We start from the raw sequence: 23,047 nt of genomic DNA on the forward strand, positions 1-23,047 counted from the left end.
GAGCTAAAATGGCATAAACTTTCCCCTACCTCCAGTGGTTCTTTTCCACATAGCTCTCATCTCATCCCTATACCTTCTCACCTGGAATAAAGGGGGTGGCTGAAATAAGGGGTCAGGTAATGTGTTGTGGTCACCACATGTGGGTGAAACCAGGCCTCCGATGTTGCATACATTTGCCGCCACTGATTTCGCCTGCATGTGACGACTGCAACATGCTACCTGCTCCCCCATCTCGGCCTTCCATTTTCATACCAGAAGGTATCAGGATGAGTCAAGACCAAAGCAGAAGTGAGCTGCTGGGAAGCGAGGTAAGGTCATACTTTTTCAGCTGTCTTGATAACCTCTTTAACAGCGCCTCCTCCAGACTCCAGTGGTCTTAAGGGAGTCTTGTCCTCCAGTCTTTGATCTTAAAGGGGGTCTCCTCCTACCCCTTATGAGGCAAATGAATCCTCCTGATGTTATAGGCGCCTCATTTGCCTCTTTATGTTAAAGGGGTTATCAAAGGAGCTAAAATGGCATAAACTTTTCCCTCTCTCCAGTGGCTGGGAAGCGAAGGAAGGTCATACCTTTTCAGCTGTCTTGATAACCTCTTTAACAGCGCCTCCTCCAGACTCCAGTGGTCTTAAGGGAGTCTTGTCCTCCAATCTTTGAACTTAAAGGGGGTCTCCTCCTACCCCATATGAGGCAAATGAACCCTCCTGATAGTAATGGCGCCTCATTTGCCTCTACATGTTAAAGGGGTTATCTCAGCATCTAAAATGGCATTATCTTTCCCTGGTTCCCAGTGGCTCACTTCAAGCTTGGTCTCTTTCCCTGTTGACTTATCACCTGGAATAAAAGGGGGGGAATGAGATGGTGGGTCAAGTACTTTGTTGTGGTCACCACATGTGGGCAAAACCATGCCTCCATATGGTAGCCAATGTACACACAATGTTGCATACATTTGCTGCCACTGGTTTCACCTGCATGTAAAGGCTTCAGCATAGTACCTGCTCTGCCATCTAAGATCTACCTTTTCATACCAGAAGGTATTAGGAAGAGTAGAGACCAAATCAGAAGTGAGCTGCTGGGAAGGGAAGAAAGGTAATACCTATTGATAATCTCTTTAACAGCGCCTCCTCCAGACTCCACTTGATGTTAAGGGAGTCCTCCACATTTGGTAAAGAAAAAGTTTGTTACGCTGCTGATGAAGGCTCTAGTTGGTGTACAAAACCACGTGCAGCAAGTTAGCTCTTCTTCTTCTTCTTCTTCTATTACCTTTTCATCTTTCTCCTTCTTTACCTCTTCCTCTGCTTCATTCTGCCCTTCATTCTTCTCCACTTGTTCTTTCTCCTTTCTGTCATTCTCTTCCTCCTTCTCTTCTTTTTTTTCTTCATTGTCCCCTTCATCCTGCTTCTCATCTTCGTTCTCCTTCTCCTCTTCATATTTCTTCTTTTTCTCCTTCTCTTCCTCTTCTTTTTCCTCCCCTTCATCCTCCTCTTTTTCCTCTTCCTCTTCTTTGTTTTCCTTCTCCTTCTTCTCCTCTTCTTCCTTCACACATAAGTAAATCAGATAATCTGTATGATTTGCCTCATCCAGCCTTCCATGATTGTTGTAATATCCTCCGTCAGAAAGGGTTGCTCTCGACTAGAACAGTATCAGGGGATCCAAAGCCAAGACTTTGACATAATGAGACAACAGAGGTCCAACGATGGTGTCTTTATTTGTAGGCAATTTTGGGCAAATATCACTTTTCTCTAGGAAATACTTCTTTTAGGTTGACTCATGAATGATAACAACAAGGTTTATGAAACAATGAACAAGAAGAAAGATATGTGTAGCTCACTTTAACAAAATAAACTAGTAACCAAGGTTTCTGATGTTGTGCATAACCACAGAGGGCTTATACTACAATGCAAAACAATTAATTACAGAGAAAATAAAAAATCAGTCCTCAAGGATGCAGTAAAAATGTCTTAATCCATATCCACAGGTTGAAGGTAAGAGTATAATTGAGGAGGGTCTGACTGCTGGGACCTCCACGATCTCCAGAACTGCAGTCCGTCTCTTATCTCTGAGCGCGTGTTGTAGGATGTATGGAGTGGGATGTATGTAAATCACTTAGATCAATAAAGGACATATGTCCTGCATAAATCTGTATAAGTCATCTAACCATTGCTCATACAAGTCCCCTTGGGCATTGGTCACCAAACTCTAGACCTACAAAAGTTGCAAAACCACATCTTCCAGCAAGCCCCAACAGTAATTGGCTGTTAACGTGTAAAGAAAAAGAAATCTGTTTTTACAAATATAAATTAACCCTCCCCATACAAAAAAGTAAAGAAAAAAAAATGTTGTTTGCATATTTGGAATAACTGCATGTATAATTATCCTAACTCATAAAACTTAACCTTATTAATCCTGCATGGGGAATGACTTATACAGAAAAAAAGAGCCCTAAAATGATTCCACAGGTGTAAAAAGGGGTACTCTGGGAAACTAAACCTATAGCCCATCTTTTCCTCTCATCAACGTATTTAATTGTCTAAATATCATTCATTAGCTATATAGAGCAGTCTCCCCTCTTTAGTTGTTACTTATGTGCATAAAGTGAGGGAATGACATCATCCAGCCATCCACTCTGTCTCTGTCCTAATAACTATCTGAAAGCAACCCCCACCTTCCTGTGAGACACAGACCATGTGGTTTCTACCCTGCACTGATGGTCATGCTCTCTTTAGTGCTAAGAACTGTGAGGTGTGTGAAGCCTCAGCCAATCAGACACTGAACCTCTCTCTGCTGCTCACTGCAGAAGGGAGCCAGCTGACAGAGCAGTGCTGCAATGATTGCTGGGAGATGTAGGCAAGGCGAGGGAAAGATGGCAAAGAATTTCAAGAAGCCAGAGAAGACAATGCATATCAGGCAGGATAGTTTACAGGGAACATATCCAGGTAGTGTGGTTGCTTTGGTTTGTGCTCTTTTCATAAATATATATATTATATAAAATTGAAAATAGTAGTTAAGGAGCACCATGAAGGGGCTTCTAGCCCTATATAATAGATCTGTGGGTGCTCAGCCAGCTCCAACGTTGACCAAAGGTGCATCAAACAAAAATAGTCCAACAGGAAGCATGAAGCGGCACTCCAGCGATTTCAAGCATGCTTGATAAAGACTCCATTGAGAGGGTCGAAATGTAGCACTATGGGTGAATAAAGTAACTTTTTCTTATCTTGAAATCGCTGGAGTGCCGCTTCATGCTTCCTGTTGGACTATATATATATATATATATATATATATATATATATATATATGTATATATATATATATATATATATATATATACTTCCCTGGATTACCTCTTTAAGCATATGTGTACATTTTAAAAGCATCAACATAACATGTCAGTTAACGAGCATAATAAACAATGTATAAAAAATAGCACCCCCAACTCAGATAAAAAAAAAAAATAAATTTGTGTTCGTTTTCACCTTAAAATAAATTTTTTGTTTCCCAGCATATTTTATGAAACATTTTTATGACTATAAGAAGAGAGGAGGAAAAACTGAAACTGCAAAAAAATGAAAATTGCCTCTGTCTATAAGGAGCTAATATGGTTATTTGTTATATCACTTACATAGTATTGGGTGATCCTTAGTTCCTGTTCTCTGTTCTGTCCACATGAAAAATAAAACAGAAATAAGTTATTGTTACTTCAATCTAATGTAGGTATTCAGAACATACTTATGTATTGAAGGGCTTATCTATTAATAAAGAAAATATCTATAAGAAAAGAGCGCACGTAGTCTCTGTCTTCTAGAATACTGCAGCATTCTGTGTAATTCTATTTAGAAGATCTTTTAGAAACTAGATTATAACAAATCCTTCATATTCATCATGTCTTTAAAACTGAACCCATGTGACCGTTGTGAAGAAAGCCTTTCTTATATCTACATCATATGTTAGCAGGGACATTTGCACGAGTATACGAAGTTCATACCTATATCCTGACTGATACCAATATCAGTACATCCCTACAATCTTCTGTGAGGGACACTATACTGAGATCTAACTACTGTGTGGGGCACTATAGTGTCCATTGTGCCCCTGGTGAAGTCCTGTATCAGCACACCCCTACCCCCAAAAAAGCCAGCTGCACAGGCATACGCTGCTATCTACATGGTGGTTTGTACTGGTAGGTGATGAAATATAAAGTTCAATGGTGGTATATACAGGTAGGTGATGTAATATACAGGTACATGATGCTATATACATGTATATAGTGCTATGAATCAGTACATGAAAGTATATACAGGTACATCCTCTCACCGTGTTACCGCATTCTCTCCCCTGCCATCACCAATCACATAACTAAAATCTTTCATTCCTCCTTCAAACATTCTGTCATAACCCCATTTCTGAAGAAAACATCTCTGGATCCTGTGCAGCTAACTATTGACCTGTCTCTCCACTTCATCTCCAAACTCCTGGAATGCTTGGTCTATTCCCACCTAATCCATTATGTCTCCAGGAACTCTCTCCTTGACCCCTTACTGTCTGGATTACATTCCCCATTCTCCACAGAAACTGGCTTAACCGAAGTCACTAATTATGTCTTATGGTTAAATCTAATAGCAATTCTCTCTACTGATTCTTCTTGATCTCTATGCAGCATTTGACACTGTAGATCACCAATTACTTCTTGCTATACTCCACTCCATTGTTCTTAAAGATTCCTCTCTCTCCTGGTTTTTGTTTCCTACCTCCGTGAACGCTCCTTCGGTGTATCAATCCCTATCTCTAGCTATTTCCCTGCTGCTCTTGTTGTTGGGGTTCAGGGACCCTTCCTGGGCCTTCTCCTCAGTAGATTTGAACTCCAGTACCATCTCTCCGCTGATGACATACAGCTCTCTACCTCTTCCCGTATCATCACCCCCGCACTCCTACAGAACACCAGCAACTTTCTCTTTGCTGTCTCTAACATTGTGTCCTCCCTATTCCTGAAAAGAAATCTTTCTATTACAGAACTTCTTGTATTTCCTCCATTTAATCTACCTAAACCTGACATCTCCATCTCGGTGAGTGGTACAACCATTACTCCTGGACAGTAAACCCGCTGTCTTGAAGTTATGGTAGACTCAGATCTGTCTTCCACGCACCCCTCATTTACTGCTGAAACAACCAAAACTATTGTGGATGCTTTAATTCATTCCCACCTGGACTACTGAAACTCTTTACTAATAGGCCTTCCCTTCTCTAAACTCTCCCTCTCCAGTCCATCCTAAATGCCACTGCCAGATTCATCTTTCTCTACAGCTGTTATGTGATCTTAAAGGGATACTCCGGTGGAAAACTTTTTTTTTTTAATCAACTGGTGCCAGAAAGTTAAACAGATTTGTAAATTACTTCTATTAAAAAAAATCTTAATCCTTCCAGTACTTATTAGCTGCTGAATACTACAGAGGAAATTATTTTCTTACATAGAGCTCTCTGCTAACGTCATGACCACAGTGCTCTCTGCTGACACCTCTGTCCATTTTAAAAACTGTCCAGAGTAGGAGAAAATCCCCATAGAAAACATATGCTGCTCTGGACAGTTCCTAAAATGGACAGAAATGTCAACAGAGAGCACTGTGGACATGATGTCAGCAGAGAGCACTGTGTTCCAAAAAGAAAAGAATTTCCTCTGTAATATTCAGCAGCTAATAAGTAGTGAAATGATCTAAAGTTAACATCTTCTTTAATCTGAACCCCTCAATTCCACCTCCAAGACTTTGCTTGTGCTGCACCAGTTCTCTGTAATGCAATACCTCGGACCATCAGGCTTATACCCATCTTCCTCAGTTTCAAACATGCCCTAAAGACACATCTTTTAAAGCAAGTGTATTCCCTAAATTTGGTCTCCCCTTTTATTACTACGTCTCTTCACTGGCAGTGTTATTATATGCTCTATGTATTTTAGACCTTATGCAATTGGCTGGTGGCTGGAATTGAGGATTTACGTTTTGTGAATAGCCCGGTTTATTCACAACTTTAAATATGCCTGTAAATATTTGTAGGATTCCTTTGGGAAAAGTTCAGCACTTTCTTCTGTGTATTATAATTCACAGCTTTATTGTAGATCTATAGTGCAAGCATGGGTGTCCATGGGGAAATCGCCCCTTCTGGAAAAATGATCACAGAGGGAACATTCACACCACGATTTCTTCATACAGTCGCCGGATCGCCGGAAATTTCAAAACCGTCCGCTGCTGTATCCTCGACAGACCTGTCTCATTGATTTGCATGAGCCAACTGGAGTTAGATAGTGACTCTGGTCAGATCATTTTTCACAACAAAATCTGGTTTTGTTGCTGGACGGAAAAACCATGGAATGTTGCGGTTTAAGTCCGGCAATAAAACTGATGCGGTGCAAAAATGAGCCGACCAAAGTCACTATCTGACTCCAGTCTCAAAAATGAGAATGAGATGTGGCGTGGGTCTGGCGGGGATACGGCAGTGGCCAACTTTGAAATTTCTACAGGTGATCTGGCAAACGTATGATAAAAATAGTGGTGTGAATGTAGTCTAACTTGATGTCAGAAAGCAATTTCGTCCTGCTTTAGCTGCATGGAAATACCCCATATGTGACCCTAAACTGATACCTTGAAATACGACAGGGCTCTGCAATGAGAGAGCTCCATGCGCATTTGAGGACTAAATTAGGGATTGCATAGGGGTGGACATAGGGGTATTCTACACCAGTGATTCCCAAAAAGGGTGCCTCCAGCTGTTGCTAAACTCCCAGCATGCCTGGACAGTCAGTGGCTGTCCGGAAATGCTGGGAGTTGTTGTTTTGCAACAGCTGGAGGCTCCGTTTTGGAAACACTGTCATACAATACGTTTTTCATTTTTATTGGGGGGGGGGGGAACAGTGTAAGGGGGTGTATATGTTGTGTTTTACCCTTCATTATGTGTTAGTGTAGTGTAGTGTTTTTAGGGTGCATTCGCACTGGCGGGTTACGGTGAGTTTCCAGCTAGGAGTTTGCTCTGCAGCTCAAACTTCAAGCAGGAAACTTACTGTAAACCTGCCCGTGTGAATGTACCCTGTACATTCACATGGGGGGGGTCAAACCTCCAGCTTTTTCAAAATTACAACTCCCAGCATGTACTGACAGACCGTGCATGCTGTGAGTTGTACGTTTGCAACAGCTGGAGACACTCTGGTTGGAAAACCTTCAGTTAGGTTCTGTTACCTAACTCAGTATTTTCAAACCAGTGTGTCTCCAGCTGTTGCAAAACTACAACTCCAAAACTGTAGTTTTGTAACATCTGTAGGGCTACAGTTTTGAGACCACTGTATAGTGGTCTCAAACTGTAGCCCTCCAGATGTTGCTAGGCAACTCATCGGCTTCCCTAGGATCCAGGGAGCCAGCCGCACAACATCGTTGCCCACCGATCACCGTCGCCCGCAGCCTCCGCAGATCGGTAAGTGACCTTCGGCGCCGGTCCCTGTCTGTTTCTCCGTCCTGCCCCGCCTATTGTGGGTGGGCAGAACGGGGAAACCGAAAGTAACCCCCCCCCCCGCCCCCGATCTGCTATTGGTCGTCGCGTCTATACGACCAATAGCAGGGATAGGAGGGGTGGCACCCCTGCCACCTCACTCCTATCCCTTCAGGGGGATCGCAATCCCCCTTATATTCCGGGTCACCATAGACCCGTAATTGCACAAATCGCAAGTGTGAATTCACTTGCGATTTGCCGCGTTCGCCGACATGGGGGGGTTCTGAAGGATTTCAGCAGGCATCCCGGTCCGATCCCCGCCCGGCGCGCTGCGGGGACCGGAATACTCCATGACGTACGCATACGTCATGGGTCCTGGTCCTTAAGTACCAGGGTGTCATGACATACGCGTATATCAAGGGTCCTTAAGAGGTTAAAAAAGTAGTTTTTTGGACTATTGCTTTTGGAAGGGAGGAGGGAGGGACAGACGCTGTGGCTGTATGAGTTCCTAAAATTCCTTATGGCACCATGGGGTATGAGGAATGAAGGTTCTTCTACTCTGGACAGTTCTTTGGGCTGGGTAAATAAGCTTGATATATCCTAGGAAAGAGGAACCTCTGGTGCCAGTTTCATCGATGGAAACAATGGTGCAGGTCATTTATACTGTGTGCACAGATATTTGGGGTCTATTAGGGTTAGCTACATAGACATAAGATTACTGACACATTCATCAAAACTGGTAAAATCTGCCATAACATAATCTAGGGGGCATTTATGAAGCCTCATCAGCATACAGGCTCCCCTGCCAGCGTACGGGCTCCCCCCACCAGCGCACAGGCTCCCCTGTCAGCGTACGGGCTCTCCTGTCAGCGTACGGGCTTCCCTGCCAGCGCACAGGCTCCCCTGTCAGCGCACGGGCTCCCCTGCCAGCGTACGGGCTCCCCCCACCAGCGCACAGGCTCCCCTGTCAGCGTACGGGTTCTCCTGTCAGCGTACGGGCTCTCCTGTCAGCGTACGGGCTTCCCTGCCAGTGCACAGGCACCCCTGTCAGCGTATGGGCTCCCCTGTCAGCACACAGGCTTCCCTGCCAGCGCACAGGCTTCCCTGCCAGCGCACAGGCTCCCTGGATTTATGAAGAAGCAGACACCTCTATATAAGTCCAGTAAACCTGTGCACCCATGATGATATCTCCGCCAGCTCTGAGCAAGGGGAGATCTTAGCAGCAGTTTAGGCTGGCAGTGTAAACGGTGAGCAACCACACCCCTTTTCAATAGGTCACACCCCTTTAGCAAGTACCGTCTTAAACAGCAAATAATCACACATCTGCAGTTAGTGCACAAATTGTGCAATTATTTGCCTTTTTCACAAATCAACAAAAATATCACAATTGATGAATCCCCTGAATGCCTACTAAACTTTATATGTATACTTTTATATAACAAATTTGATTATCTCCAATGTCACTTACTTCTTCCTGGAACGCTGTGATAATGTCTATGGCCCTTCTGTTCATCTCAAAGACCTAGAACAGAACAGATTAAACTTAGTTTTATTCAGCTCATTAAACATATTATGGCGTAATGTATTATATCTATACATTATGATGAAATAAAATGATCTTGTTTTACTCATTTCCCCTATCAAATGTCTTTATTTGTATCTTATCTAAGTAATAATCTATAGGACGAAGCCTAAGGCTAGAATTACACTAAAGCTTTGTACTGGTGTCTTTTTTAGGCTAAAAAAACACCAGAAAAAATGCATGAAAAACTGCCACTGATTTTTTTCAGGTGTTTTTTCAGGTGTTTTTACCTTTTGGCAGATTCCTTGTGGGTGTATTTTAACAAATTTAGTTTGGTACAAGAGAAAAAAAATTTAAAATGAAGAAGTAGGGATGGGAAAATTTGTAGGGAATTAAGTATTTCTTTTTTATGACAAAAAGTTTTTTACATTTTCAATCAGGTAATGATTGATGTGAGCGGTCAGGGACGTGAAAATGTAGCCGGCAATAGTCCAAATGGATAAAGGGTCCATGTAATTGTAAAAATAATATATATTTTTATCTTAATTTTCTAAAACTTTTTATTAATAATGTTTTTGATGTATTTTAATAATGATATTTTTAATAAATACAGTGTAAAATCCGATATCAACTATATGTGCGTGATTATTGTGGTACTACAGAGTCTGTTCAATGTTGGGAGCAGTAGTACCTGCACTAAGTGACAGATCACAGCGGGTCTCACTCCTGAGACCCATTGTGATCATAATTTCTAGTCATGAGAAGCAGGTGACACGCAACACCGCTCCACATCCCTGCACTGTACCGTACTCCGGCCAGTGATGTGAACAGAACTTCACATAACTTATTCATGTTTGCCGGTGATTGGCCGGTACTGTATGGCCAATCACAGCGGTCAGCATCCGTGCCTTCGCAGATAAATCAGATTTGCTCGAAAAACGCCATGTTTTCAACATGAGGTCGTTTTTGAAAATCACCCACTGAGCCAAAAAGATTTATAAAATGCCAAACTCAAAAATGGCAAGTGGACCTAGCATTTTGCAGTTCCTTATTGAAATCTGGCTGCAGCGCTTTTTCAAGGCAAAAAACTCTGTGCGACAGAATGGGGGCAATTTTGCACAAAATCCCAAGTGGAATTATAGCCTAAGGGTCTATTCACACAGCAGAATTTGCGCTTGTGGAATTCTGCCTCAAATGAAAGCCCAATAGACTTCTATGGGATTCCTCTCTCCCATTAACACTTCTGAATTTCTGCACAGATTAAGCACAAATTCCGCATAAAATCCACAAGCCAGAAACCACCCAAGGAAGCGGAATTGGTGTGGAAATTCTGCTGTGTGAATAGACCCTAAAGGGTTTGTCCCATTATTAACCCCTTAAGGACGCAGCCCTTTTTCACCTTAAGGACTGAGCCCTTTTTCGCAATTCTGACCACCGTCACTTTACAAATTAATAACACGAAAACGCTTTTACCGAATATTCTGATTCCTAGATTGTTTTTTCGTGACATATTCTACTTTATTTTGGGGGTAAATTTTCGGCGTTACTTGCATCCTTTTTTGGTGAAAAATCCCAAAATTTCATGAAAATTTAGAAAATTTTGCATTTTTCTAACTTTGAAGCTCTCTAATTGTAAGGAAAATGGATATTCCAGATACATTTTATTTTTCTTCACAAACACAATATGTCCACTTTATGTTGGCATCATAAAATGGACATATTTTTGCTTTTTGAAAAAATTAGAGGGCTTCAAAGTAGAGCAGCAATTTTCAAAAATGTCATGAAAATTACTAAATCTGAAGGGACAGATGTTACAGAACTACAACTCCCAGCATGCCTGGGCAGTCGAGGCATGCTGAGAGTTGTAGTTTGGCAACATCTGGAGGGCTACTGTTTGGGTACCACTGTAACAGTGGTCTCCAAACTGTGACCCTCCAGATGTTGCAAAACTACAACTCCCAGCATGCCCAGACAGCCTTTGGCTCTCTGGGCATGCTGGGAGTTGCAGTTTGGCCCCCCTAGTGGTTGCCACAGTAAAGATCGATTTACTTTCACTTTCAATTCCACCCCCCCCACTGTGGATTCCCTACCTGATCAGGATCCTGCAGGCTCAAGCGAAGATCCCAGGTCCCCAGGCATCTTCTCCTGCAGGTACGGCCTCCATCTTCTTTCCAGAGCCCCTTGACAACCAGGGGCGGGCAGATTTCAGCAGGCATCCGGCTCCGGTCCCCAACCGGCTAACGGTGGGGACCGAAATTCCCACGGGCGTATGGATACGCCCTGCGTCCTTAAGGACTCGGAATGCAGGGCGTATCCATACGCCCTGCGTCCTTAAGAGGTTAAGATGTATACCCTATTCCCAGAATGGGGGATAAGTATGCAGTATGATTGCAGGGGTCTCATTGTTGGGACCACCTGTGATATCGAGCATGGAAAGGCAGTCATGTATGTGCTCTGCCTCTCTATACATTGTGTATGGGTTGGCTGTAGATAGTTTACTTTACATCTGTTATGAATTGCTGGTCTTGGTAAATCTATCATATTAGGTACTAAGAAAAATAAAGAAATAAATATCAACATAGATTTCAACATTGCCTTTTTGAAAAGATGGCACCAAACATCCAGGATTCAGGATTTTAGGCTCTATTTTGGGGGACAGATACTTAGAAAGGAGGAGATGTGTCAAAATCTGTGCAGAGGAAAAGTTGACCAGTTGCCCATAGCAACCAATTAGATTTCTTTTTTTTCTTTTTCAGAGGCTTTTTTAAAAATGAAAGGAGCAACCTGATTTGTTGCTATGGGAAACTGGTAAATGTTTCCTCTGCACAGGTTTAATAAATCTTCCCCACAATTGAAAAAAGATTTTTTTAAAAAAGTTAATCAAGTTCAACCTATATGCCTATTGTGTCACTACTGTGTTGATCCAGAGGAAGGCAAAAAAAAACCTTATAAGGCTCATGCCAATTGCCCAATACCAAGTGGAAATGTTCCTTCCTGATTCCAAATATGGCATCAGAATAAATCCCTGAACCAACGTTCTGTCCTTTTGAATCTAGTATCCATAACCTGTAGTGTTATTACTCTCCACTAAGAGGTAAATGTCGATGGCCTGTCTTTAGGAAAGGCCACCAATATTTGATGGTTGGGATGCTCCCTGAACACCATGGGGGAAATGTTATCAAAACCTATGTCTAGGAAAAGTTTACCAGTTGCCCTTACAACCAATCAGAGTGCTTCTTTTATTTTTCAGAGGCCTGTTCAAAAATTGAAGAAGCAATCTAATTGGTTGCAATGGGCAACTGGTCATCTTTCTCATCTTCTTCATTATGTCTACAGGATTAGCAGGTTGTCCATATAGGCAGCTGTGAATGATAATGCAGGGCAGTTCCATTAAAGTGAAAGAGCGCAGCCTATCAATGTGTTAGACCTTTAAAGAGTGGAAAACAAATGTTTTCAAATCAACTGGTGCCAGAAAGTTTAACAGATTTGTAATCCTTCTAGTACTTATCAGCTGCTGTATACTACAGATATACTACAGAGAAGTTTGTGTAGTTATTTCCAGTCTGACCACAGTGCTCTCTGTTGACACAACTGTCCATGTCAGGAACTGTCCAGATTAGAAGCATAATCCCATAGAAAACCTCTCCAGCTCTGGACAGTCCCTAACATGGACAGACTGGACTTGTCAGACTGTGAAGAATTTCACAAATTTCTCTGTAGTATATCTGTAGTATACAGCAGCTGATAAGTACTAGAAGGGTTAAGATTTAAAAATAGAAGTAATTTACAAAACTGTTTAACTTTATAGCATCAATTGATTTGAAAACATAATTTTTCCACCGGAGTTCCCCTTTAAATATTAAAGGGGTATTCCAATGTTTTCTAAAAAAAAAAAAAAAAAAAAATGAATCATATGCTGCTGGGGCAGGAAAAAAAAAATATATAGATATATATCTAGCCCAATGCCCTGTTGGTCCACCCCAGCTTTGTTTCGCCCCGGTTAGGTCCCCCGATCTTTCTTCTTCACAGTAGTGTCCTCTGACAGCCAGTTATTGGCTGAGCGAGCAAGTCCTGGACTAATTGCCTGTCTCAAAGGCAGGAAGAAAAGAGAAGATCAGGGGACCAGGAGACACACAGGAGCTGCGGGGGACCAAGGCTGGGTTCGTATGGCCTTTTAGGCTATTTTCCCCCTGTCACAGCCACATTTTTTTTTTTTTTTTTTTAGAAAGCAGTCTGTCACATGTGCTAAGTGTGAACCTGCTTTAATCCGTGAAGAGCACAGGGCAACAGTGGCGCATTTGCCAATCTTGGTATTTTCTGGTAAGCACAACCCCCACCTGTGGACGTCGGGCCCTAATACCACCCTCATGGAGTCTGTTTCTGACCGTTTGAGTAAACACATGCACATTTGTGGCCTGCTGGAGGTCGTTTTACAGGGCTCTGGCAGTTTTCCTCCTGCTCCTCCTTGCACAAAGGCCGAGGTACCGGTCCTGCTGCTGGGTTGTTGCCCTCCTACTCCATGTCTCTTGATGTACTGGCCTGTCTCCTGGTAGCGCCTCCATGCTCTGGACACTACGCTGACAGACACAGCAAACCTTCTTGCCACAGCTCACATTGATGTGCCATCCTGGAAGAGCTGAACTACCTGAGCCACTTGTGTGGGTTGTAGACTCAGTCTCATGCTACCAATAGAAGGAAAGCACCGCCAGCATTCAAAAGTGACCAAAACATCAGCCAGGAAGCATAGGAACTGAGAAGTGGTCTGTGGTCACCACCTGCAGAACCGCTCCTTTATTGGGGGTGTTTTGTTAATTGCCTATAATTTCCACCTGTTGTCTGTTCCATTTGCACAACAGCATGTGAAATTGATTGTCAATCAGTGTTCTTCCTGAGTGGACAGTGTGATTTCACAGAAATGTTATTGACTTGGAGTGCAATTGTGTTATTTAAGTGTTCCCTTTATTTTTTTGAGCAGTGTAGTAATATCTTCATCTGCACCATCCCCGGAGGACATTTCTGTCCACAGGGATGGGGAGGATTTGCAGTTTGTAAGTCCCCCCCCCCCCCCCCCCCCAGCAGCCCTGTAAGTAGCCCCCTAGACGGGAGCTATACTTATCTAGTCTCGCCGCTCTGGGTGCAGTAATGTCCCCTCGGCATGATTGACAGCCCACGTCACTACTCAGTTCCTTAATCCGACAAAACAGAGGAGGGAGGAGATGCTGCTGAAACTTAGCACCAACTGTTTGACTCTTCAGCTGGTAACACAGGCGATCATCAAAACTAAATGTATGGGTAATCTTATCCCTCTAGCACCTAAATGCAAAGATCTGCAGATTCTACACCTTGTATGGAGATGATTCAGGAGAAGATTCACTTTAACAGAGCAATTATTATTCACAACTATAGGATTAATGAAAGTCAACACAAACATGAGATTTACCTCGTCATCCGTGTAGTCATAGTGGGGTGTCCTTTCAAAAGTGTGGCGCTCCATCTCCAAAAAAAGAGACAGAGGTCAGCTTATTGACTCGTTCTGTAAACAGTAAAGACATATTCCTGCACAATATTCATATAACCTGATTGATTAGTGATTGACATATACAATTATTCTTTATATATTTACCACATTACTATTTGTATGATAAAAAAATATGAGGATTTTTCTATGTATTTTCTGCACCAGTGTTTTGTTGATTTCTGTTTCTTGTTGTCATCAATAGGAACCTTCAGGGTTGGACACAGAAAGCAGAGGTCACCTGCATAAGAACAGCATGTCGGCCTTTCATAGAGCTCCCCCTCATGTTCCTCTAACAACCCAACAGTATCTGTAAGCTATGAGATGTATTATTACATGCAATCTAATGGGCAGTAGGAAGCTGCCTATAAGGTGGCAGTGGATCCTTTTACTACTTGACCCCTATACAATAGTCTGCACATGAAACATGTCCACCCCTGGGAACCTTCATTGTTACTTCCAATGGCTGAATATCTCTCCCAATCATGTGATCACTGGGTTGCTTGGCTTATTACAGGACAAAGCTCTTATACCTGTCCTGATAGGGTATGTTCACATGGGGTAGATACACTATGGAAATTTTTTTTTTTTTTTTTGCATTTTAACCCCTTAGGGACCAAGCCAATTTTCACCTTAAGCACCAGAGCGTTTTTTGAACATCTGACCACTGTCACTTTAAGCATTAATAACTCTGGGATGCTTTTACTTTTCATTCTGATTCCAAGACTGTTTTTTTCCTGACAAAATATACTTTATGTTAGTGGTAAATTTTTTCGATACTTGCATAATTTCTTGGTGAAAAATTTCCAAAATTTGATGCAAAAATTGAAAATTTAGCATTTTTCTAACTTTGAAGCTCTCTGCTTGTAAGGAAAATAGACATTCCAAATAAATTATATATTGATTCACCTATACAATATGTCTACTTTATGTTGGCATCATAAAGTTGAAATGTTTTTACTTTTGGAAGACATCAGAGGGCTTCAAAGTTCAGCAGCAATTTTCCAATTTTTCACAAAATTTTCTAAATTGGAATTTTTCAGGGACCAGTTCAGATTTGAAGTTGATTTTGAAGGGCCTTAATATTAGAAATACCCCACAAATGACCCCATTATAAAAACTGCACCCCTCAAAGTATTCAAAGTGAAATTCAGTAAGTGTGTTAACCCTTTAGGTGTTTCACAGGAATAGCAGCAAATTGAAGGAGAAAATTCTAAATCTATATTTTTTACACTGGCATGTTCTTGTAGACCCAGTTTTTGAATTTTTACAAGGGGTAAAAGGAGAGAAATCTTCCTAAAATGTGTAACCCAATTTCTCTTGAGTAAGGAAATACCTCATATGTGTATGTCAAGTGTTCGGCAGGCGCAGTAGAGGGCTCAGAAGGAAAGGAACAACAATGGGATTTTGGAGAGTGAATTTTGCTGAAATGTTTTTTTGGGGTCATGTCACATTTAGGAAGCCCCTATGGTACCAGAAAGCAGAAAACGCCCCATGTGGCATACCATTTTGGAAACTACACCACTCAAGACACGTATAAAGGGATCCAGTGAGCCTTAACACCCCACAGGTGTTTGACGGCTTTTCATTAAATTCGGATGTGTAAATGAAAATAATTATATTTTTCACTAAAGTGCAAATTTTTTTCCCAAATTTACCATTTTTACAAAGCGTAATGGGAGAAAATGCCCCCCAAAATTTGTAACCCCCTCTCTTCTGAGTATGGAAATACCCCATGTTAGGACGTAAAATGCTCTGAGGGTGAACTACAATGCTCAGAAGAGAAGGAGTCACGTTTGGCTTTTGGAAAGCAAATTTTGCTGAAATGGTTTTTGGGGGGCATGTCCCATTTAGGAAGCTCCTATTGTGCCAGAACAGCAAAAAAATAACATGGCATACTATTTTGGAAACTACACCCCTCAAGGAATGTAACAAGGGGTACAGTGAGCCTCAACACCTCACAGGTGTTTGACGACTTTTTGTTAAAGTTGGACGTGTAAATTTTTAATTTTTGCAAGGGGTGATAGGAGAAAATTACCCCTAAAATTTGTAACCCCATTTCTTCTGAGTATGGAAATACCCCATGTGTGGACATCAAGTGCTTTGCTGGCGCACTACAATGCTCAGAAGAGGAGGAGCGCCATTGAGCTTTTAGAGAGAGAATTTGTTTGGAATGGAAGTCAGGGGCCATGTGCGTTTACAAAGCCCCCCCGTGGTGCCAGAACAGCGGGACCCCCCTCATGTGACCCCATTTTGGAAACTACATCCCTCACAGAATTTAATAAGGGGTGCAGTGAGTATTTACTCCCCACTAGCGTTTGACAGATCTTTGGAACAGTAGGCTATGCAATTTAAAAATTTCATTTTTCATTTTCACAGGCCACTGTTCCAAAAATCTGTCAGACACCTGTGGGGTGTAAATGCACACTGTACCACTTATTACATTACATGAGCGGCGTAGTTTCCAAAATGGGTCACATGTGGGGGGGTCCATTGTTCTGGCACTATGGGGGCTTTGTAAACACACGTGGCCTTCAATTCCGGACAAATTTTCTCTCCAAAAGCCCAATGGCGCTCCTTCTCTTCTGAGCATTGTAGTTCGCCCGCAGAGCATTTTACATCCACATATGGGGTATGTTCTTACTCAGAAGAAATGGGGTTACAAATTTTGGGGGGCTTTTTTTTCTATTTTCCCTTGTGAAAATGAAAAATTTAGGGTAACACAATTTATTTTTCATTTTCCCATCCAACTTTAATTAAATTTCTTCAAACACCTGTGGGGTGTTAAGGCTCACTATACCCCTTGTTACATTCCGTTAGGGGTGTAGTTTCCAAAATGGAGTCATGGAAATACCCCACAAATATGTGGCCCTAAACTTCCTTTCCTTTAAATACGACAGGGCTCCGAAATGAGAGAGTGCCATGTGCATTTGAGGACTAAATTAGGGATTGCATAGGGGTGGACATAGGGGTATTCTATGCCAGTGATTCCCAAACAGGGTGCCTCGAGCGGTTGCTAAACTGGGGGGACAGTGTAAGGGGGTGTATATGTAGTGTTTTAGCCTTAATTAGGTGTTAGTGTATTGTAGTGTAATGTTTTTAGGGTACATTCACACGGGCGGGTTTATGGTGAGTTTCCAGCTAGGAGTTTGCGCTGCGGCAAAAAATTTGCAGCAGCTCAAACTTCAGGAAACTCACTATAAACTCGCCCGTGTGAATGTACCCTGTACATTCATATGGAGGGGCAAACCTCCAGCTGTTTCAAAACTACAACTCCCAGTATGTACTGACAGACCGTGCATGCTGGGAGTTGTACTTTTGAAACAGCTGGAGGCACACTGGTTGGAAACCCTTCAGTTAGGTTCTGTTGCCTAACTCAGTATTTTCCAACCAGTGTGCCAGTCCAGCTGTTTCAAAACTACAACTGAGATGTAGTTATGCAACAGCTGGAGGTACGCAAATACAACTCCCAGCATGCCGAGACAGCTATTTGCTGTTTGGGCATACTGGGATTTGCAGTTTTGGAACATCTAGAGGGCTACTGTTTAGAGACCGCTGCACAGTGATCTCCAAACTGTAGCCCTCCAGATGTTGCTAGGCAACTCACCGGCTTCCGTAGAATCCAGGGAGCCGCATCGCTGTCCTCTGGCGCCACCGATCCCCGCCCACTGCTGCTGATCGCCGCCCGCTGCCGATGGGTAAGTGGACCTCCGGCGCTGTTTCCCGACGGTTCCCCGTTCTGCCCAGCCTACGTTAACCCCCGCCCCCGATCTGCTACTGGTCGTCGCTTCTGAACGACCAATCCCCGCCCGCTGCCGCTGATCGCCGCCAGCTGCCGATGGGTAAGTGGACCTCCGGCACTGTGCACCGACGGTTCCCCGTTCTGCCCGGCCACTGTGGGTGGGCAGAATGGGGGAACCGAACGTTAACCCCCCCCCTGCCCCCGATCTGCTATTGGTCTTTGCTTCTGAACGACCAATAGCAGGGATAGGAGGGGTGCCCCCCCTGCCACCTCACTCCTATCCCTTCAGGAGTATCGTGGGTGTCTTGGACAACCCCGATTCCCCTTACTTTCCGGGTCACCGGGTCACCGTAGACCAGTATGAATTCACCAGTGATTTGCGGCGATTGCCGACATGGGGGGGGGGTTGATCTCAGGACCCCCCTGGGCATTTGCACGGGGTGCCTGCTGATAGATATCAGTAGTCAACCCGGTCCGGTCCCCGCCCGGTGCGCGGCGGGGACCGAAATTCCCACGTGCGTACAGGAACGCCCTTGGTCCTTAAGTACCAGGGAGCGAAGGCGTACCTGTACGCCCTTGGTCCCTAAGTGGTTAATAAACAAATTGCTAAACAAAAGAATGCAGAAATGGTATGTAAAACTAAACTACTGATACAGTGATCCCTCAACTTACAATGGCCTCAACATACAATAGTTTCAACATACAATAGTATTTTCTGGACCATTTTAACTTGAATCCAGACTCAACATGGCTGGAAGAACTGACCAATCAGAACGGATATTTTACTGGAAAAACCCTTGTTACTGAAGTGCATGCACTGAATTCCTGTCCGATAGCACCCTCTACAGTGCAGGGAGGTATTACATGTTCTGTACTACTCTTTACCTGTGCCAGGGTTAGCTGCTCCTTTGGACACCAGGTAAAGGCGACTCCATGATACTTTTTTTGGACATTGTGTGTACTATACAGGACCCTGAAGAAGCTCCTGTCCTCTACATAGACAGTGATTTACAGCAACCAGCAGATCTTTCGTACTTTTATATGTAAGGACTTGCTTTATCTATATTAGTTATCTACCTATTTTTGTTTACTCCTCCCTTTTTCCTATTTTTGGATAAAATTTTGGAGGCTTCAGAACCAATTACCATCTTTCCATAGAGTTATGGTCTCAACATACAATGGTTTCAACATACAATGGTTGCCCTGGAACCAATTAATATTGTAACTTGAGGGACCACTGTACTAACTTATATTAGACAGTCTAAAGATGTGCCAGATTTATATCATACAGCTACTGTGATAAATTTGGTGATTTTGAAAGTTTTACACTGTCCAAGAATCAATAGTATTAATATATCTGCTCCCCTGACAAACAAAAAATATTACCAAAACCAAAATTTACAGCCTGGTCCAGAATTCTGATGTAAACAATTAACTGTACATAGAACACATGGCAAGGGGGAGAGAGGTGCACTGATTCTTATATCATGTGACTCAAGGAATTCTATTGAAAAATGCCCTTTCTTCCACCTAAAGAGGACTATGAGAGGAGTAACACCACAATTTTTTTAAGAAAAGGAAAAAAACAAAAACAAAAACAAAAAAAAAACAACAACATAGCTAGTGAATGCAGTGATTTTGAAAAGTTTCCATTGAGCCCAAAAAAACACCACTAAAGGGTGAGGTAATGCCAAAAATTAAAGGATAACTCCGGGATGTAACAACTTATCCCCTATCTAAAGTGTTAGATCGCTGGGGTCTGACCACTGGGGCCCTCCGTTATCTCCCGCATGGAGCCCCGGCTCCCTGCATGAAACAAGCCCTTTCGACCACAGCACGAACCTGTGGCTGACACGCCCCCTCCATGCAGTCCTATGGCAGAGCCGGAGATTGCCGAAAGCAGCGCTCCAGCTCTCCCATAGAGCTGCCCGGAAGGGGCGTGTCGGCCGCCGCTTTGTGTGGTGGTCAACACGCCCCATTCATGCTGAGAACTGGGGCACCGTTCGGGAGATCCAGCTGTCAGATCCCCCGCGACCTTAGGATAGGGGATAAGTTGTTACATCCAGGAGTTATCCTTTAAAACACTATGTAGGTATGGAATTTCATATTTTCCTATTGACTCCTAGCTAACATCTGGCAGCGGTAGTTTTGTCCCAAATGCATTTTGGGGGCATTTTTTTTCCAGCCTAAAGCAGTGCTCTCCAACATGTAGAGGAAGAGTGGTGCAGTTGCCCATAGCAACCCATTGGATCGCTTCTTTCAAATATTTTGATAAATCTCCCCCATAGAGCCCAGTTCATATAATAATAAGATGATATATGTGCCAGGCTGTGACCAGTTAGTGCCCATCACATGCCAGTCTCATGACCTATTATTTCAGACATATATTTACAGTTGGAGCAATATACAGCTATAATATACATTGGGAGGGAGATTTATCAAAACCTGTGCAGAGGAAAACTTGCCCAGTTGCCCATAGCAACCAATCAGATATCTTCTTTCATTTTAAAAAGGGCCTGTCCAAAATGAAAGAAGAGATCTGATTGGTTGCTATGGGCAACTGGACAACTTTTCCTCTGAACAGGTTTTGATAATTCTCCCCCTGGATGTGTAACTGGACAGAAATATGTGACGATATTAATGAGGGATAATATAGTTTAGAGTAGGACTTACCACTGGATGATCCGGAAAGGATGGTATAACCGGAAAGTGAGGTGTTACCTGAAATAAAAGCACAGACACACAGACACACAACAACAAACAACACACACAGACACTAAGACGCAACAAATAATACAATAATGCACTTGTACGGCTCAGAAATCACAGAATAGCTCCTCCTCTGGCGGTCGCTCCAGCTGAGTGGTTGGTTGTCAGGACAACAGACAAACATACCGTGCAGGTGCCAAGCCAGACCGACCAATCACAGGCCAGCTCACTTGTATCAAGACCAACCAATCACAAACCAGCTCTTTTGTATGTAGATGATCTGCTGGATTCATACATATAATAGGGTTTTAGGATGATTGATAAATCTCCCCAATAATTTTGGATCAATAACCAATATCCCTGCTGAAACCCTGACATCAATCCCCTCTAATTATTAATGGAAGTGCCTGTCCTTAATGCAAAAGCTGCTCCTCAGTATATTTCCTATATATAATTTACATTTATAGACACCACACAGGTAAATCCGCATATGTGCTACTCCATGTCACCTGGGACCTCATCCAACTGCTCATATGTTATGTTTCCTTCCTTGTATAGGAGACTGAATTGTAAGCAATAACTAATACAAAGCTTATATATATATATATATATATATATATATATATATATATATATATATATATAAAATAATGAAGGCTTATTGTAAAATAGAAGAATATTTGAAGTCACAAAAGGGTCTTTATGATCTTCCATGACCATTTAAACAGTATAAGGCAGCGTATTATATTCAGACCATGGGGCTATAATTTATCTTACACAACGCAGCTGCTGCAGAGCTTCTTTTGACTTTCAAAATGGTCGGCTCATATGGACCACTCCTGGCAGTTAGTACCAAGTTGTACCAAGAGTTGTGTGCCCTCATTTTATACAACATGGGGAAAACATTTCATCTCGAAAAAATAAAGGATTGTTGGGGAGATTTATCAAAACCAGTGCAGAGGAAAAGTTGACCAGTTGCCAGTAGCAACCAATCAGATCGCTGCTTATATTTTTCAGAGGCCCATTTAAAAATGAAAGAAGCAATCTTATTGGTTGCTATGGGCAACTGGTCAACTTTTCCTCCGCACAGGTTTTTATAAATCTTCCCCTGTATGTTTAGTTGGGTGCAGGCCCATCATAATATGGACATTATCATAAGTCACATTTACATAACATGTTATTTTTATAAGTCTACTACTGAATACATTGAGGTATTATGGCTGTGAAAGAGTTGACATTTTACTCTTTGTTGCCCCTACTTATGAGCCATATATGTATGTGTAAGAATGTATAGATCCTTGGTCACATGACTCATCTTAGCTAGATTCTATGCAGAAACTGCTAGTCTCCTAAGTCCAACCCTTTCTCCCTAGCCCCTTAAAGGGGTAGTCCAGTGGTGAAAAACTTATCCCCTATCCTAAGGATAGGGGATAAGTTTGAGATCGCGGGGGGTCCGACCGCTGGGGCCCCCTGCGATCTCTCTGTACGGGGGCCAGGCTCTCCGGCCAGATAGCGGGTGTTGACCTCCGCACGAAGAGGCGGCTGACACGCCCCCTCAATACATCTCTATGGCAGAGCCGGAGATTGCCGAAGGCAGCGTTTCGGCTCTGCCATAGAGTTGTATTGAGGGGGCGTGTCGGCCGCCGCTTCGTGCGGAGGTTGACACGCCCCCTTCCCGCGGGCTGTCGGGGCTCCGTACAGGAGATCGCAGGGGGCCCCAGCGGTCGGACCCCCCGCGATCTGCAACTTATCCCCTATGCTTAGGATAGGGGATAAGTTGTTCACCACTGGGTTCACCACTGGACTACTCCTTTAAGGACGCAGCTCATTTTCACCTTAAGGACCCTTTTTCGCAAATCTGACCACCGTCACTTTAAGCATTAATAACTCTGAGATGCTTTTACCGATTATTCTGATTCTGAGATTGTTTTTTCGTGACATATTCTACTTTATGGTAGTGGTAACTTTAAGTTGTTACTTGCATCCTTTCTTGGTGAAAAATCCCAAAATGTCATGAAAATTTTGAAAATTTAGCATTTTTCTAACTTTGAAGCTCTCTGCTTATAAGGAAAATTGATATTCCAAATACATTTTATATTGA

General features: G+C 42.8%; 1 protein-coding gene across 7 annotated transcripts; it reads right to left on the reverse strand.

Moving 5' to 3' along the window:
• Nucleotides 1–665: 665 nt before the first annotated feature.
• On the reverse strand, nucleotides 666–21,301 carry LOC130305855 (uncharacterized). Of its 7 annotated transcripts, none has more exons than XM_056552028.1 (6): nucleotides 20,911–21,301; nucleotides 14,421–14,474; nucleotides 11,071–11,529; nucleotides 8,927–8,980; nucleotides 3,614–3,649; nucleotides 666–1,530 (listed from the first exon to the last, which is right to left on the reverse strand). In XM_056552028.1, the coding sequence occupies exons 3-6, from the start codon at nucleotides 11,194–11,196 to the stop codon at nucleotides 1,138–1,140; spliced, it is 609 nt and encodes a 202-aa protein (XP_056408003.1). In that variant the 5' UTR covers nucleotides 11,197–11,529; nucleotides 14,421–14,474; nucleotides 20,911–21,301; the 3' UTR covers nucleotides 666–1,137. The 7 variants fall into 7 exon arrangements, with proteins under 7 accessions (XP_056408003.1, XP_056408004.1, XP_056408005.1 ...); XM_056552029.1 differs by having other exon boundaries at nucleotides 14,421–14,513; XM_056552030.1 differs by lacking the exon at nucleotides 14,421–14,474.
• Between the last annotated feature and the right edge of the window lie 1,746 nt (nucleotides 21,302–23,047).

This window comes from Hyla sarda, unplaced genomic scaffold, assembly GCF_029499605.1.
Source record: "Hyla sarda isolate aHylSar1 unplaced genomic scaffold, aHylSar1.hap1 scaffold_1337, whole genome shotgun sequence".
Classification (NCBI taxonomy): Eukaryota; Metazoa; Chordata; class Amphibia; order Anura; family Hylidae; genus Hyla; species Hyla sarda.

Coding starts and splice junctions, on each gene's coding strand:
- LOC130305855 (XM_056552030.1), bottom strand. CDS start 11,196: ATGCCTGCTGAAATCTGCCCGCCCCTGGTTGTCAAGGGGCTCTGGAAA. Junction 3,650..8,926: donor TCACAGCGTTCCAGGAAGAA/GTAAGTGACATT, acceptor TCATGTGGACAG/AACAGAGAACAGGAACTAAG. Junction 1,531..3,613: donor TAAGGATCACCCAATACTAT/GTAAGTGATATA, acceptor TTATGTGTGAAG/GAAGAAGAGGAGAAGAAGGA.